Here is an 18,485-nt window from a genome sequence, read left to right on the forward strand (position 1 = left end):
TATTGGAGTGAGCACATGCACTTTTGCACTGGTTAGAGGCGGTAAAGTGTGCAGAGTCCTACAGGTCAACAAAAATTGGTTTATAAATAGGAGGGAGAAGGCAAAACGATTAGGGATGACCGTGCAGAAAGAAACAATTCCCACAAGGGCCAATGCGTTGCATGGCACCATCATTTCCAGTTTCTTTATCAGTCTCACAGTCATAGTATGCAATGTCTTGTAAAGCCGTAGTGATGTTTAAAAAGAACATGATTTTCTTTGGCATGGGAAAATCTTTGTCCATCACTGAATTGACTATGGCACCAAGAAATGTTTTACTCTGTTGAGAATTAATGTTGTTTTTTTAACATTGATTGTGAAGCATAATTGGTAGAAAAGGTAAACTGTTCCTTCTGTGCTGATGAACCACCATAACTCACCCCTTTTACTAGCCAATCGTCAATATAAGCATGCATATGTATTCCTCTGTGATGGATACTTACTGATGCAGCAGCCAGACATCTGATGAACAAAGTGGGGCTGAGGTGACAATAGGTAGAACATTGTTCTGGGAATGTGTTCCACTTACTACAAAATGTGGGTATTGGCAAAGCGCCGGAAGTATGCAGGTGTGTAGGTAGGCATCCTTGAGGTAGAGTGTCACCATGGGATTCTGCTGTTGGAGAAGATAGTTGATGTTGTGAATTCTGGTCATCATAAAGTGGACTGCAGTAATGTAGCAGTTCAGTAGCAGCAGAATGAGGATGGGGCAGATCGTCTCTTCTTTCTTGGGGATGAGGAAATACGAGTGCACCTCTTGCACTAGTTGCTGTCCAGCTACAGTTTCTATGACTCCTCTAGCAAGTAAGGAGGTCGCTTGTTCCAACAACAGCAGAAAATAAAGTTGGTTGCTCTGGAATTGTCTTAGGGGGTGACTGGGAGGAATGGTATGGAATTCAAGGCAGCATCTAGGGTATATAGTGTCAAAGCACCCGTTTGTCTGAAATTATGGGCTCTCACTGAGAAAGGTGAAGCCTCAGCCTTCCCCACCTAGTGCTCTGTGGTCTTGAGATTAGTAAAAAGTCCTGCTTTGTTGCAGAGGCATGGAGGAGTCATTACTATGAACGGGTCCACAAGGAAAGAGGCCCTGTTTATAATACCACTATGCTTCAGAAGACAAGGTCTATTGCAAACTGTAAGCCTGGCATCGTCCGGTTGTTCCAAACCTCAATGAAGGCTTGCAAGACCAAAGCACCAAGGAGTGTTCTGCTAGTATCTCACAATGCTCACAGCCTTCACAGTTTAGTGTCGGATTTGTATTTTTTCTAGCATTTCGCCAATAAGCAGCCAATATAGATGCTCACAAACGAAGGAGCACTGCTGGGAGATGCTGCTGAAATTCTTTTCAAAACACTGAAATATGCATCAACGTGGTGCCGAATGAGGACACTAATGTTTGCTTATCTAGAATGTGTATCGGGGCATCCAGAACATATCAAATTCAAGCGTTGGAGATAACTTTGCTGTCCTGGATATTATGAGCCCATTTGCAGTGTACATCCAACAGATACTGAAATAACTATTCTATGAGTTCCCATTGATTTATCTCATATCTTGGGTCATGAGGAGCAGGCTTACTGAACAGGCATTTTCGTTATGGTCCCTTGTAAGACAAAGTTAAAGTTATAGGCCCGGGGGGAACTGTGTTGTTGTTCTTTGCTGAAAAATAAAGGTTTAAAAAAAAAGTTATAGGCCCAGTGCTAGTCTGCTCTTGGAAATTTGCTGTTGTAACTGGGGGAAAATAAAAAGAGTGTTTCCCCATCACCACCTACCCACCTCGCTCCCAGATGAGTCATCCTCATACGAAATGGCGCCTGGTTCTTAAGCTTTATCTGTTTCTGGAATGTGCTCGATGGTATGTTTGATGCCACAGGGCTAGTCCTCTGTGGACCTAGTGAACCAGTGTGACAAAATCCTTAGTTGCACAGTTGCTTATTGAGCAAAAACAAGTGTGGACCCAATGGTGGAACTAACAATCTGGGGCACTGTGGATTTTGAAAGGAGGGCAGGAAAGGTATCCCAATTCGCTTCCAAACTGAAAACACTAATTTAAAGAAAATCAAGTTTTATTTCTTACAAACCCTAAAAAAAAAAAGAGAAAACAGGAGTGTGTGTAATATGGGTACCAGTCTTGTTGTAAATCATTGACAGTGAATTTAAAATTAATCATGTTTTTTAATGAAACTTAAATAAAACAATATCTGTAGGTAAACATCTATTAAATGGCGATTAAATACTTGGGATTTAGGAGATAAATATTATTATTTTAAATGCAAGGTGATCAAGTCATACAAAGGAGTAGTTGAAGTCATCAAATTATACTAGCTGGGTACGACCATGCGTGTGCTTGCTAACTTTTTTTAAATGAATAGGCATGTGTGCTCCCAACACCTTAAGGGGTGCACACCTGCAGCTGAGAATCTGCTAAAGATCTGCTCAGTAATAGCTTGCGTTATTTCCCGTGGCTACAACACTAGAACATTCCATAACCCAGTCATTTGCGATTGTTACCTTAAACATTCTTGAAGTACATGCATCTGTAAACTTCCATTTGGAGCCACATAAATGCACCACACCATCATTCCTAACAGTTTAATTAACTCTCACTGTCAGCAGTTTTACCATCTGGTAAAGAGGAATAAACTTGAGAACCTCCACAAATCTCTTTTATTAAGTATGCTTTTGACACCACTGAATGCAGAACAGATACCAAAAATTCTGAATTTGGAGTGAGCGGAAATGTCTTTTTTTCTCACTGATTGTAAATCCAAGTTTGCATAGTAAGGAGTTACTCTCTTGTGTATGCGTTTGGCATTTCTGAATTGCCCTCCACTTGATCAGCTAGTTGTCCAGGTAAAGGCAGACATGAATAGGCCTCAGATATGCTGCCACAACTGCCAGACATTTTGTAAAAACTTTTATAGCGGACTCACAAATGGCATTTATTTGAATCTGTACTGTTTGTCACTTACTACAAATCTCTGGTGTTGTGGATGAGCTATTTGGATTGTTATATAAAAGTAGGTAACTTTCAAATCCAAAGTACTCATGAAGTCCCTCTCCTGCAGTAGCAGCTTGACCTCCTGTAGCATTGCCATTTTGAAATGTAATGCACAGGTGTTAAAAATGTCTTAAGTCTAGGAGCAGTCTGAGTGTACCATCCTTCTTTGGAATTAGGGAGGTATGATAGTAGCAGCTTCTCATCACTTCTTTAGATAACAATGATGCCACGCCCTTCAGTAGAAGTAGTAAATGATCCTTGTTCATTAATTTCTTTTCGGTGGGTGGTTCTGGGGCAACCTGTTGAACTTTAAAGACTTTATTTTAGAATATTGGGTAGTTTCTGCAGTTTTCTGGGAAAATCTTAGTCTTACAGCATCGTGAGATCCCCAGTCAGGAGATTAGTAGGAATGTAAATGGAATAGCTGTTTTAATAGCAAAACATCTCTTCCTGATGACATACGGCTCTGGACCTTTTGTTTCTACCACAATGGAGTCTTGCGTACAGCTGAGTTTGATTAAACGGATACATCTGCTCCTGTTGTTGATAGTTTTGAGTTAAAACGTTCTCTGTTTATGTGTTTGTTTATTTTAATAGAGATTTTTTGTATTATGGGTGTTGTTGCTGGAAAGCCCCCATTGAATTCAGCATTAAAATACTCTTGACCCCTATTTCCCATTTGTCTACGTTTAGTCCCAAAAGATGCTACCCATCAAATGACACACTTAGTGGTCATTTTGAAAATCAGTCCTAAAAGAAGGAATACACAGCTAAATGTGATGTCTTACTAGTAAAGCATTGTTTGTTTACTTCATGTACTGGCACCATACAGAGCTCACGTAATCCCGGTCTTTGAGACGGTCTTCCCCACTTCTATTACTTCATAATTCCTATGTAGTTTTGGAATAGGTATGTTTTCCATCCCCCCAAATCGAGATCAATCATAGCGACTCAGAAGAGCCTGGGAATTTGCAATACACCAATTCATGCACGGACTGAAACCATTCTCTTTATCAGATTTACCCTGATACTTGCATTCCCCGTCAGGTGTAGGACCCACTGAGATAATGATGTTTTCTAGCTGTATGCATTACCATTGAATCAGGATGCAAATAACCCCTAATACAAATAACATCCTGAGGGGCAGCTTTACATGTCCTATCTACTTTAGGAGCTATTAATCCGGTTTTACAGGGTCTTTGTTCTCATTGCTTTCTTGAGGAACAGACTTCAACAATGGAATATCATCATCAACAATCTTTATTTCGATCTGTGCGATCATAAAAGATATACAAACATACAACATTACATGATTAAAACTGTTGAGGCAATTAATCAGTTTAAAATCCATGACGTGAAAAAAGTACATTTAAAAAAAAAAGAAAAAAAATACATTCATTTCCAATTATTACAGTTTAAATCCATAAAATTGATTAGGATGAAATAAATCCAGACGCAGGGGAATCCCTTATGATTCTTGCGCGTACTCTCCACATTACTGCCAAAAACTTGGCCATTGCAAATACTGTCGAAGGTGAAAGATCAGTTTTAAGGACTCTGTAGGCCGGGGCATAAGTTCGAAAGCCCATGTTCCTTAAATGTGGCTTGAGCCAAGATCTTCTAATATTACGATAGGCATTGCAAAATAAAACCACATGAACATCGTTTTCTAGTTTATAATTGCACGCGGGGCAGTTTGGTGAGTCCTGCTTTCCATCCCAATTTTTAGTAAGCGACCTCAAGGGAAGAGAGCCGTATCTCCATTGCAGATAAATTTTCCTAACATGTACAGGGGACATTGCATCGAGGACATATTCGAAGTTGTAGATGTCTTTTGTTTTGATGAATATGTCAGTTAACGAACCCTCTCGAATTGAGGTAATAGATCTCTGGAGCATGAAGCCATAGAAAATTTTCGAAAGTGCTTTCCTGGGAAGTCTTAGCGATGTTGTTTGTGGGTCATTCCATAGCTCTGGGACTCCAAGGGTCAGACACATGTCTCTAATGTACTTGAGCCACTGAATTTTAGATACAGGTATCAATCTAAGAAGCTCTTGCAGTTCGCTTCTATAGTGGCTCAGATCTTGACTACTCCACAGGCGCCTCCAATAGGTCAATGGTTTGAGGCTGACTTCTTCGGTGATTGGACACAGTGCCAAGTCCATTCTCAGCGGAAGTAGTGGTGTACTTAAGGGAAGGGCCGTTAGCTGCCTAATGAAATTGTTCTCAGCAACCTGGATTGAATGAAGTGGTGTGTGGCCCCATAGTTCAGCCCCATAAGTAATGCCACCCCGCGCTTGGGCCTTGTAAATTTGTATTGCAGGGGCCAGTGGGCGAAAGGTGGATTTTTTCGCGATTCTAGTGATTGCACCCGTCCTCTGGATTAGTTTGGTGGTTGCTTTTGTTTTGTGCGGCAGCCAAGTTAAATTGTGATTGAGTGTTATGCCCAGATATTCAATCACATTAACTCTCTCCAGAGATGTGTCCCCTAGACGTGGGTTTGGGCAATTTTTATGTTTGCGACTCAGAATCATAAATTTTGTTTTTGTTGGATTTATTTCTAGGCCCCTGTTATTACAAAAGTCCAAGAAACCATCCAGGATCCTTTGCAGGCCCATTGGCGTTTTTGACAGCAGCAGGGTGTCATCTGCAAACATAATCGCAGGCACCCTGTTATTATTTAATAGTGGTGCGTCGATATTAGCGATTTTGCAGAGATGCTCTATCACCCCATTTGTAAACAGGCAAAACAGGGTTGGCGCTAGTACGCACCCCTGCCTTACACCACGTTGGACAGGAAACCTATCTGTAAGCATCCCTCCCTTTCCATACCTTACCCGCGCATAATTGTTAGTTTGGAGCCTAACGAGAATTTGTAGGATGTCTTCAGGGACTCCCTTGTCCTCCAGTACCGCCCACAACCTGGCCCGAGGGACCAGGTCGAAGGCGGCACGGAGATCCACAAAGACTGCGTACAGTGACCCCATTTCTACGTATGCGGTTTTCCAAAATAGAATGTTTAATCTCAGTATTTGGTCCACTGTGGAGACACCCTTCCTAAAACCTGCTTGTAGAGGGTTCAGAATCTCAGTCTGCTCCATCCAACACTGGAGTCTATCCAGGATCAGCCTTCCGAACAGCTTTTGGCTGACATCGATGAGGCTGATCGGACGATAATTGGCAGGGAGCAGAGGCGAGCCCTTTTTATATATCGGTACCACCTCTGCTCCCAGCCAAGTATCTGGCAGCCTCATTCCCTCCAAGACCGCATTAAACAAGACCAACAGATATGGGGCCCAGATCCCGGGTTCCTGCCTAAAAAGATCGCCAGGGATCCCATCTAATCCCGGGGCTTTTCCGGATGACAAGCCCGCTATAGCTACCTCAACGTCTTTCAATGTGAAGGGGAGTGAATTACATGTGTTAATGAAACTGGCTTCAGGTAGTTGTAGCTCCTCTGCCTCTGGGGCGTATAGCCCCTGAAAATGATCTTGCCAAGCATTGGCTGCAATGTTTGGTCCAAATGCAGATGGAAGATCTGCGCAGCCATGGTTAATGATTCTCCAGAATCTACGAGAATCCCTACTAGCTAAAGACTCGGCCAGATTCTCCCAATGGTGTATATCCCACTCAAGTCTTGCGTTGTCCAAGAGTAACTTATAGGCGCGCCTTTTGAATTGGATCTGCAATGCACTACCTCCCACTTTTATGGTCTTGATAAGATCTTGTTTTGCCAGACGGCATGAGCGATTATACCAGGAGTTGTTAGACTGCCCATGTGTTTTCGGGCGTGCCTTGGAAAAAAAAGCTGGTTCAAGCTTCAGGATCAGATGGATATGATTCTGAACTAAAGCCTCATTTCTTTCCATGTTAGACGGTGTGCCCCCTAGTTCAAAGGCCTCCTCAAGAAGGGGGATGATCCCAGCATAAAGAGAGGTAAGCCTTTCTTCACTGGAGGCGAGAGTATCCCATTTAATCCGCCTCCTATTGTTCTCTAGGAGGAGTCCTCCTAACTGTTTCTCCTCGCCAAGCACTTTCTCGCAGGGGATCAAATATTCTAGCTCCAAGGTGTTATGGTCACTATCCTGTCTTGTTGATATTTTAAAATCAACCACCCACTTCCATGACTTTAACTGAACAAGGAAGTAGTCAGTTCTAGATTCCCTCCCTTGTCTATTGAAGGTACATTGGGAGGGGATGTCGGACCGAGTACGACCGTTGCAGGCCCTCAGCCCATGTGTCAGATTGAGAGTGTTAATCTGCACCGCCAAGGTTGTCCATGCTCTGGGGGGAGGTGCTTCCGTCCGAGGAACCTGCCAACTCGCATCCTCCTCAAGGGAGGGTCCGTCGAGATGGAATATAGTTTTTTCAGTCAAAATAAAGCTGCAAAGAAGAAGTCTTCTTTCTTTACCTCTATGCCTAGTTCACGTTAGAAAGTTGACCTTTGTATTTCCGTGTGGTAAGAGGAGGATTAATCAGAGGCAGTAGCTTTTTCTGGATGTGTCCAATGTGGTTTCAACTGATTGAGTCTGGTATTTATTGCAAGTGTCATTCTCTTCACACGCAAGCTGCTCACCCGTTTACCCTCCCTGCTGTGCTTTTAACTCTGAACTTGCATTAGGAAATAGTGTTGAGGAATTTGAAATACTGTCTGTACTCTTTTTTATTTTACCCTTTAAACTATGTGGGATGACGGAAAGTGCCTGGACACTTCTCAGCAAGGGATATGGGGCAATAAGGGGATCATAATGAGTAGGGCAGGAGGTCTGAAATCAACCTTTTGATGCACATATTACTGTGGCTGACTTCAAGGTGTTAACTCTGGTCACTCCAATGAATTGTGTTATGGGACAATCAGCTTCGGAGTCTTGCTTGCTCTGACAGTTTTTCATGAGGATAGAAGAAAGGAAAAGTATTCATTTCAAAAGAAGCAGAACCCCAACATAAAACTTTAAAGACTCATTTTATGTGTCTGGAAATGGACTATAAGTAGGAGAGGTTGAAACCCCAAACTGTGTAATCTGCCAAGCAGCAAGATAGGCTGTTTGAGAAGGGGAGGCTCTGTGAGGAATACGTTACATGAGATATATAGTTTGTACAGTGTGTGTGCCTATCTGTGAATTCTGCCTGTGACCAGGACTGGGGCAGAGCCCTGCTAGTCTCTCTGTTGAGTGAGGGGACAGCACCCTGGGCACCATGATCACCTGCTCTGGAGCCTGAAGCACCAGTGCCTAACTGCTTGCCAAGACGAGTGTGCCCTGTGAGGAAGAGAAGAGCGTTGGGGGTAGCGAGGTCCAGTTCGGAACCGTGCAAGAGGATACCCTGAGTGAAGTGTGAGGCTGTTCACTTATCTGGTTGTTGCCTATGTGCCTTGTGAGCTTTGCGACCACAGTATATGCCAAGAGAGGGCCCCTGGAAACTGAGGCGAGAGTGAGGCACTGTGCGGGCCTAAGCAAACCTGTACCGCCTAGCTGCAGTGACCCCGTATGCCAGAAGGGACTAACAGTAAAGTTACCTCTGCTGAATCGCTGGGACCTGTGAACGTCGTGGGGTGAGCGTTTGCACCAAGAAAGTTGGCACCCATGTATTTCTAAGTACCGCAGCATCCCCAAGTGCCAGGAGGTGCTGCCAGTACCAACATGCCAAAGGATTCAGGTCATTACCCAAATGTCATACTGAGGCTTCGTTCTGCAAGTTCAACCCACAGTGCGAGGGAGCTGTACCAGAGGTCTGCCAAAGATGATCTCAAACCCTCACTGAGCTCTTCAGTCGGGTGCAAATAAAGGATTCTCCCCCTCCACCCTCGGTAAAGCCAACTTACTGTCTCTCAAAGAGCTGGGAGCTGCTCTGACAACAGAGAAGGACTCTGGCAGCACTGCTCAAGGAGAGAGCCTGGGATCCACTGGGTGCTGCCATGTGAGCTGCGAGTAGCCTGATTTCTCCGAACTGTGCAGGACTGCCAGGTGCTCGCTCCGAGGGCACCCACTGCACCACAGAACTCTTTAGTGCTGCGAGTGCTGCTAAGACGAGAACTGAGTCAGTTTGATCCTAGGGAACTCTTGTGCTAAGAGTGCTGCGGCAACATAGACACTTTTGACTAAAATTTTGAAGAGTCAAGGGGGGAGCTCTTGAGTAGGGCCTAATAGTGCACATTCCCTGGATGCGGCCACCAATGCATGGGGAATAACCCTGAACACGTTACACAAAGGAGGGTGGGACAGGGATTTGCCTGACAGCTACTAAAGCCAGGACCTCGAGGGCTAATTCTGTTATAGCTTCTGAATAACATATACCTTTGCATGTGTAGAGGTAGGAACACAATACTTCTTTTGTTTATATAGAAGCAGGTATTTGACTGGACATTGATTTATTGTTTGTACCGTGTGCCCTTTGAGTTATGAGTCGTGCTCACTACTGGTATCTACACTCCCCCCAAGGAAACCTTGACTGCTCGACCACAGCTTCCACTGAGAGTCAAGTGCAGAAGGGCTACTTGGCCTAGTTGCTTGGGATCCATAATAGGTCAGGCCATGGGAAATCAGAAATAAAAGGCCTCAAACCACCACGGTTGGGCCCAGTATCCCCTGGGTGCCCGGGAAAGGAGTTCTGACAATGTGTTTTACTCTGCAGAACTTTCACGCTGATGGATTTTGAAAACTGAAGACACCTTTGCCATTAACTATCTTGCGTGAGGCTTTCAGGACCTGTCTTTTTTTGAGTTGGATGGAGCCATCAGGTGGTTCCAAACAAAAGCTGCAGCTACTCAGCAACTGAAACACTTGTGGTCAACAGGAATGGCTCACTTCCTCATGGACAATTTTTTCTGGCATGGCAAACACCACTACATGGGCACCTGATCTGCAGCATGGATATTAAGGAGATAAAATGTTAGCCTTCTCTCGGTTTGCCATCTTAATAGGGAATGAATGATGTACTGGCAGAATTACATGACCCTTAAACCACTGATTAGGCAAATTGGGTCATGGTAGAAAAAATAAGCCGGAACCTTTCAGTTGAACCCACCTCAAACGTGCCCCTTAATCGCGAGAAAACCCGTCAAGGAACCTGTTGCCCTGAAAAACAAGCAAAAGGAATTCTAAGAGAAATATTAATGGAACAGGTTGGCACTGGCAAGGGCTTTGGTAGGTAAAATCAGAAAAGTGATTACTCAGTCCAAAGAACAAAAGGCAACTTTGTTTCCAATACACGTGGAAGAATTTGGTAAGGAGGAGGAGGTAACCATGTCATAGTCCGTTCCAAAACAGAGAAGTATTAAAAAAAAGTAAAGACTGGCAAACGCTTAACAGTAAATGATATGGTGGCACTTGTGCTGCATGCTAAAGGGTGAATTACTCTGTGCACATTAAAGGTCATCAGAACAAATGGTTACATAAATTAGGGAAGGTTACATAAAGGAGGAATCCCCCAAGCCCAAGGCCCTATTTTGAGGCCATGAACAAAGGCCTGCTCCCCACAAGGACAATTCACCCACACATCTGAGCTACCACTCTAAAATGAGGAGATGGCCCCTTAATCAAGATGCGGGCTAGTCACGGTGACTCCGAGGAAGAAATTCACCTTTAGCAAAACTAGTATCTGGCAGACCATCAGTACAGTGAGGCATTTACATAGGGCTATTGGGCGATGCAGATTGCACTAGGCTACAAACTAATGGTTGGGGAGGGAGACAGGATGCTGGAACTGACAACGCTGCTGGTAGGGTCTGTAGCCTTCCTGCTGCTACCCAACAGCCCCCTCTGCGTCCTCCTAAATTTGTTGATGACAGAACAATAAATGTGAGGAGAGCTTGTAAAACAAGGGCACCCCAAAAATTTAAGGATTCATGTATCATAATAAACTATACCCTAGTAGCAGCAAAATTATTTTTTGGGACATTTGCAAGGCTTTTTTATTATTCAATATGTGTTGGCACATTAGGTAACTATTAAATGGGTGAGGTGTTTTTTGCCTATACATAAATAAGGAAATAAAATATGGAAATGTAATTAGAGGTGAGATAAGGTAGCTCAGTGAGCTAAATGCTTGCTGCTTAAATCTGTGTTACCAGAAAGTCATGTTGATTCAAAAATAGTTACTGTCAAAACCCTTTTCAGAAGGCCATGGGGCCAGCAGGATTTTCTGGGCCCAACTGTGGTAGTTGAGGGCTTTTACCCCTGATGTCCTGCAGCCCGACTTACTATGTGTCCTGGTACTACACTTTTAGAATTTGATTCTCAGTTATAACACAGGTCGAACAGTCCAAGCCGCCTCGGGGAGGGGGGAGGTAGATTCAAGGTATATACAGCTTCATAACTCAAAACACGCCCAGAAACTGCCAATAAATGAATGTCCAGCAAGATACTTGCTTTTATGGAAAAAGTAGTATTTAAACAAGCACACAAAGTGAAATAAGGTACACATCAAATAATACGCACAATTTTCTTAAGTGCAGCACACTTGTGTTGTCTGGGCAAATAACCAAGTCCTATTTCCCTGTTTAAGGATGGTGGTTACTCCCAATTCGTGTGAGGAGATCATACAGGTTAGGCCCGGTAAAAAGTCCAATTCTTAGATGTTCCACAATGGCCTCTTAAAAGTCAAAGTATCCCAGCTCAGTATTGCTTTCAGTCAAAGCACTCTGCCCCCAGAGGCTCAGTGGCCTGGCAATCCGTGCTACTCACTCTCACTGGAGGTGCGCTTCGACAGGCGTTTACGATGGTTCGCCGATCGTGTAGTTAGTCTTCCTGACACCGGAGCCTGTCTAGGCTGCTCCTGGGTTTGGGTGATTGAATTGATGCTCTTCTTCCGCCAGTCACAGCCCGCTATGCTGCTCCAGGGTGACAACCCTTATTTGCAAAACAGCCCCCTCGTGGAATAGGAGTATCGCAAACCACGCACTCTGGGTGATGGCCCCTTCGGGTCACAACACTGCAGGGGAGTCGAGATATCATTCTTGTCAAAGTGCCCTACCCTGGAATATAGAGGTCGCGAACAGCAAACATAGGGTGGTGCAATTTTGGGACATAACACTGCACGGAGACAGCCCGCTCCTCGTCACAGCTCTGTGCCAGGGATATAGACTTACCATCAGTGTGGCCTGGCATACAGGGGTCGCAAAAGCAGCACTCGGATAGATAATCCGATTGGCGCTACAGTCCTGAAACTTCCCCACAGCCCCCACCTGGTACACAAAGATCGCAAACAGCAGCACACGGGCAGAAGACCCTAATAGTGCAATGGTCCTCAATACAGAACCAGAATCTCACTCTCTACTTCAGAGATTCACTCAATAGGATACCCCACTGGACCTCTCTCTCAATGAGCTCTCCTCCCCCTCACAGGGTCATCTGGTCTAGGCAGGCAGATGCTGGTGCTTCATGCTCCAGGGTGAGTGGTTTTGATTCTCCTAGGTGATGTCACCATACCCAGTACTAAGACTAGCATACCTTAGTCCCCAGTCCTGGTCACAACATAGAGAGTTCGGGCTGAGCTTCTCCATGCTGATATACAGCTCTAGTATGACAATTTTGGGAGGCTCAAGCTCCCCTTATTTTAAATAATTTCCAGAAACAGATGTGATTTAGTGTCTGAGTCTTTGAAGTTTGTGAAGTGGGGGTTGCTCCCTTGGAAGTACCCCTTCCCCTGTCCTATCCTTTGTCCAGGAAGCAGTTTTTCACAGCAGGGGCGACTCAAACCTTGTTAGCCGCACACAGAGGCAAAGGAAGTGACAAGAGGATCAAAACTGGATGTCAGCCTCACTGGTATATTTCTATCAAAAAGTTACCAAGTCCCCCACTCCCATTCTTTATGATTCCCTTATCAGCCCCATCTCCTTCCTGAGATGCGTTCAGACCTCACTGACCGGTAACCTTTTTAGAATCAAAGAACCCTTTTGAAGTGCACAAGAGTGCCTTGCTTTCCCTTCCTCCATTGTGTGTGTGTTCCACCCAGCTCTCAGGAATGCAAGCAATCCACAAGTCAATCTAAAATGGCTTCTCCAGATGTTTCTAAAAGGCCCTGTGCTTTCAATATGAAGCCCACAGATGTCAGTATACTGAGCCGTACACAGGCATACGTATATTACAGCAAAAAAACGCAATCATATGTGCACTGCACAGCACTACATATTAACATGATGTAGACCATGGACGAGTTAGGCACGCAGCAGCAGAACTTTACATGAGTGGGCCGGCAGGCCTCACTCCAGTGACAGAAGTTACAAAAAAAACAATTTAATTTACTGATTACTGGCACAAAAACTGTATGCTACCAGCATCGGACTTGTGCTACTTAACTATGGGTAACAGCAGTAGCTCTTTACCATTAAGAAGGTAGTACTTTGTGTGGTCCTCCGGTCTAACAAGATCACAATCTGCGAGACAGGGTCAAGTCATGGCGCACACACATGATCCGTGTTTGCCCATGATAACAAACCAGTACCAAGGATCCAGCTATTGGGCACTTGGGGCAGGGATGCATGTACTTTACCATGCAGGGGCCTTTTCTGTCCCAACAGCTACATATACAATATTATTATTATATATGGCTTCCATAGGAGGCCTTTTATTATTAATTGAAATTCATTTTTTCACTGCGGTGACTTCACTACAATAGGTAGCCAAAGTGGTTAACCCCTGTTGTGACGTCACTTAGGAAGTCTGTGCATCCCCTTTGTTCTGCCACCTGGCCTGGGTGTCTAGAGACCAGAGTGTGGCAGTGGAATGGTAATTGTTAGTCTTACCCGCCTTCCTCTGCCTCTCCTGGGTCTCCACAGAGCCAAAACAGATGCGAGAACATGGGCAGCACTGTGCCTGGGCCAACCGCCTACTTCCCTGTTAGCGCAACACTGACAGGAGAAATCAACCCGTGCTGACAAACGGCTCTCAAAAGCTGCTGTGCTCGTCAATGTCACAGTAGAGAGTGTGGCTTTGGCCTAGGAGGGGCTGTGATGGCACAGATGGACGGGTATTTATTTTTCTGTTTGGGAGCAGCAGAATTTGCAGTGAGTGGTGGGAAAGGGTGGCAGGAGGGGGGACTGGAGGAGTATACCATGGATATGGTACAAGAAGGAGGCAGAAGGTTAGGTATTTTTTTATTGTTGTAATATTTGATGTTGGGCAAGGGAAGGGTTTCAGAGTGGGTGGTGGGGGTTGAGTAGCAGAAGGTCAGGAATGTCTTTTTTAATATTGATGGAGGGAAAGGGTATATGTAGAGGGTGGTGGGATAAGTGGCAGAAGGCCCATTTGTTTTATATTTTTTTTTTTACCTGTTCCATAAAACTTACTCCCCCTCCCTGCTTACATGTTGGAAGGAGGGGCTGATGATTTGAGGAGCGGGTGTAGACAACATTAAATTATAGATGGGTAAACTGTGAACAACTGGGATGTTTTTCACTCCACAGTTCTGAGTGGCATCATAGACTACTCCAGCTTTGTTCTCATTTATTAGAGGGCATTCAGAATCATTGGTGAAATAGATCCCCCTCATTCACAGTTTCCCATTTGGAATACACACGATTCTGAAATCCCTACATACAATCAGTCTCTAATATCTTTATAACTGGCATCTGGTGACGCACCCAGTCGGCTTTTATAAAGAAATGATGTAGCCCCTCGACTGTAATATCAGTTAAGTTCTTATGTCAAAATGCCAGCTGCCAGCAGCCATGGGGAAAGGCAGTTCAGGTCATGGAGCATAATTAATCCAGCTATATAACAAACAAAAACAAATTACATCTTTTCTTTCTTCTGCTCTATTTTACTAGCTGTTCAGTGACAAGCAGGAAGGAGATGTTTATGCCAACATGTTTATTTTTGTGTACTCCTTGGGTAATTATAGAAAAGTTGGAATGTTCGACACATTCTAAACTACTGCGCCTTTTTTTTTTTAAACGGACTTGTATTACATAAATATTTAAACTTTTTTTGATGTGTTTTATTTTGTACCCGAGATTCTATTTTTATTATTCATGTTTGCAGACGTGCTCTCTCTTCCATATGTAAGTGCTGCGCACCAAGAATCTAAGCGGTTTGTGGGGAAGTTGATGAAATGACCATGTATTATAAGGAATAAAGTACACTATGCTGTACATGATAAGGATATTGCCAGTCACCTCGGAGTTCAGTAACCTTATAAAGGAGCTCGGCCTTCAGCAGTGTTCTACGATATGATCATGGAACTCCGAGGAGACCTACAGTATCCTCAGAATGTACAGCAGGGGGTACTTTATACAAAATATAATTCTATACTTTGATTTCAATTTTTTCAGAGAAAATTTAACTGAGCAGACATTGGACAGCGTACCATGAAAATGTCTGAGTTACATAAAAATAAAAAATGAATACACATGAAGCAAATTTTTTGTAGGACACATGCAACTTGACAAAGAAAAACACGAGTCCACAGCAAAAAAACGATATAGTCCTACAAAAAAGAAATCTGAATAACATAAACAACATATTGATGTTAACTTTAAACTCAGAAATTGTGCACCACAGGATTTCAACTTACCACAAGAGCAAAGAACACCATAAAGAAAAACGCTAAACTACTTGTGTAGCCGAGAAAGCCTGTAAAATAACGATAAAATAAAGAGTAAGTTATATGAAAACTGATCCTAATATACAGCGCAGTCAGAGCCTTGCATGTCGGGCATGTTTTGCATTAGAATGCCTGGTATCTGGGGCTTAGAGCTCGGAATAACAGCATTCCAGCTGCCTGTCACAGATCATTTATGCCGTTTTGGCGCGCAGAATTAGAACTGGCTTACCACTAATGGCATGCTGTAAGTAAAGGCTGCCCTTTAATGTTCTGCTGTAAAGATTTTATTTTAGACGGGCGAGCGGCATACTACTGCAGTGCGAGTGATAGGTTAACTACTGAGAGCTGCAGGCAGAATGAGGCCCAATAAATCTAAAGTTAAACTGCTCATTCTCCATCAACCGCCCACAGTAAAGCGTCTGCTTAAAAGTGGTCTATTTTAATAACTTGTGGGTGCTGGGCAGGCAGGAGGTGTGGAAGGGAGAGGCGTTATCCCGCTTCTTACCTATCTTGGGGAGGAGAGCGAGAGGAAACACAATGCACACGGCGGTGAGCACCAGCAGGATTTCCCCATCCAGGTACCACGATCTATGGGGAAAATAAGTCAACATTAGGGGTCGATTGCAGAACACTACCAAGTTTAAATGTATTAACACTTTTGTTATTAGTCCAATCAGCAGTGCTAAACAATTTTAATCACGTCACATTAAAAATCAGTCCTTTACGAATTAAAAAATTACTTTATTTTAAAAAATACATTTAACGATGTATATTTACAAAATACATATGTGCTTACAACGCTACCAAAATGTGCATAAGAACACTGAATTCTGACACTGGAACAGGGTCGGACTGGCCTGCAGCGCAATGAGACAGCAGCACCCGGTCATCTGGTTTGGCAGTTCAGTCAGTGGTCTGTTTTTGGGTCGAGCCTAGGCAGTGTATGCGCTGCGAGGCATGCTGTATGCAGGTATGGACTTGAAGCTCCGCCCACTCGATGTCTTATTTTGTAACCTCCCAGGAGGACACCCCCTGTTACGTCTGTTGTTACTTGGTAGGCTTTAATTAGTCTCCCAGCACTATTTTCTTACATAGCTTGACATGTTCTCTACTAACGCTTTTTTATTTAATCTTTACATCAGGGGCCCGAACGCATTTGCAATCAAATAAGTCTTGCATTTGCAACAGTTTAAGCTATTGGCATTGTAAATGACAAAGCCTTTTTAAAAAATCTGTTTTGAAAACAACACATAAATAAAAGGCATTGTCATTTACAATGGCAATAGCTTAAACTCTCGTAAATGCGAGGCCTATTGCATTGCAAATGCTTGTTTTGGCTGCTAGTGTGCCTATTTTGCACAAATAGGTAATAGCGCGCCGGGAGGCTATCTGTTATTTGAGAAAGGAGACCAGTCTTTTTAAAAATATGATTGCACTGTTTTTTTAAATGATTTTAACATTTATTTTCTGTTGAATTGTCATGCACGGAGTTTTACCTGAGGCACGTAGCACTTTATAGCACTTGATATTCAAAGCTGGTTCCCGGTCCACCACTCTTTGCGTGCCGATTGTGTGGAGGAATATAGCTCCGCCCCCTGCCCTCCTACATCCGGGAAGGACGCTCTATATAGATTACGTGGGTGCCCAGTCGCGCAGCAATAGGTAATAGTGCGCCAGGAGGCTATCTGTTATTTGAGAAAGGAGACCTGTCTTTTTAAAAATACGATTGCACTGTTTTTTAAATGCTTTTAACTTTCATTTTCTGTTGAATTGTCATGTACAGAGTTTCACCTGAGGCACGCAGCACTTTATAGCACTTGGTATTCAAATCTGGTTCCAGGTCCACCAGGGTTTTGCGTGCCGATTGTGGGGAGGAACGTAGCTCCGCCCCCTGCCCACCTACTTCTGGGAAGGACGCTCTCTATAGATTACATGGGTGCCCAGCCGCGAAGCGGGCGTGCCGCTGGCGCGCCAAAGGCAAGCCCGTCTGCGCCCGGCCGCGTCCGAACAGCTGCCGCAGCCAAGTATGCTGCCCATTTTTCCATGACGAAGTCATCCGTTGGGCGAGGAATGACCTGCTGTTGCTTAGAGGTAACCCTTGCCCGAGGAAACACGCTATAAATCCAGCATACCATCCACTCCCCAGTACCTGTGTAGGATGTCACTGGGTCCTAGGAAACAACACAGATGTTGTAGACAACAGTGGCAAGGGGGGATATAAGAGGGAATTGAGTAAGAACACGAGTAAGTTTAAGGCATATCTTATTTATTGTAGATCCCTAGTTAAACATGCTGAGGACATATGGCTCTTACTGACGGAGAACATATGGGATATCATGTTTATGTCAGAAACATGGCTTAAAGAGGACACCTTTTCAGCAGTTGCCTTTGCTGTTCCGCCTGGCTTTATAATCTGCTGCGCAAACAGAGCGGGAATAAGAGGAGGGGGGGGGGTAGCCATCATTTTAAGAGACTCCTGGGAAATAGTGTCCTCAGTGATGCCCACCATGGATGTGATAGAAGAGCTAAACTTTTGTACCAAAGTAGGCCCCTCCACTTCTTTTTCAGGACTCCTGATCTATAGACCCCCAGAATGTGCACCATGTGTTATTGAGACCGTTTGTAACTACATTTCCTAGAAATCTCTTCTATACTCGAATTTCACAGCACTAGGAGATTTTAACTTACACAAGAATGATCCTAACTGTGGTCAGGCAGAGCAGTTTATTGAGGCTCTCTCAGGGGCTAACCTGGTTCAGCATGTGCATCTCCCCACCCATAGGGCAGGGCACACCCTTGACCTGGTGCTTTCTAACATTCAATCCATGAAAACTGAGTCCCCTAGGCAATTGGTGTGGACGGATCATTTCTTGATCCCATTTTCACTTAATTTTGAAATGTCCAG

At 44.0% G+C, this 18,485-nt stretch overlaps 1 protein-coding gene across 1 annotated transcript in view; it reads right to left on the reverse strand.

The window, feature by feature from the left end:
* The window catches only part of SLC38A6 (solute carrier family 38 member 6), a 459,688-nt gene that overhangs the window by 164,235 nt on the left and 276,968 nt on the right, over positions 1–18,485 (reverse strand). The window contains exons 7-8 of the mRNA XM_078660337.1: positions 16,086–16,168; positions 15,551–15,609 (exon numbers count right to left, since the gene is read on the reverse strand). Coding sequence (XP_078516463.1) covers positions 15,551–15,609; positions 16,086–16,168 — 142 coding nt within the window. The remainder of the gene's footprint in view (positions 1–15,550; positions 15,610–16,085; positions 16,169–18,485) is intronic.

The sequence above is a fragment of the Lissotriton helveticus genome, chromosome 9, assembly GCF_964261635.1.
Source record: "Lissotriton helveticus chromosome 9, aLisHel1.1, whole genome shotgun sequence".
In the NCBI taxonomy this organism is placed as follows: Eukaryota; Metazoa; Chordata; class Amphibia; order Caudata; family Salamandridae; genus Lissotriton; species Lissotriton helveticus.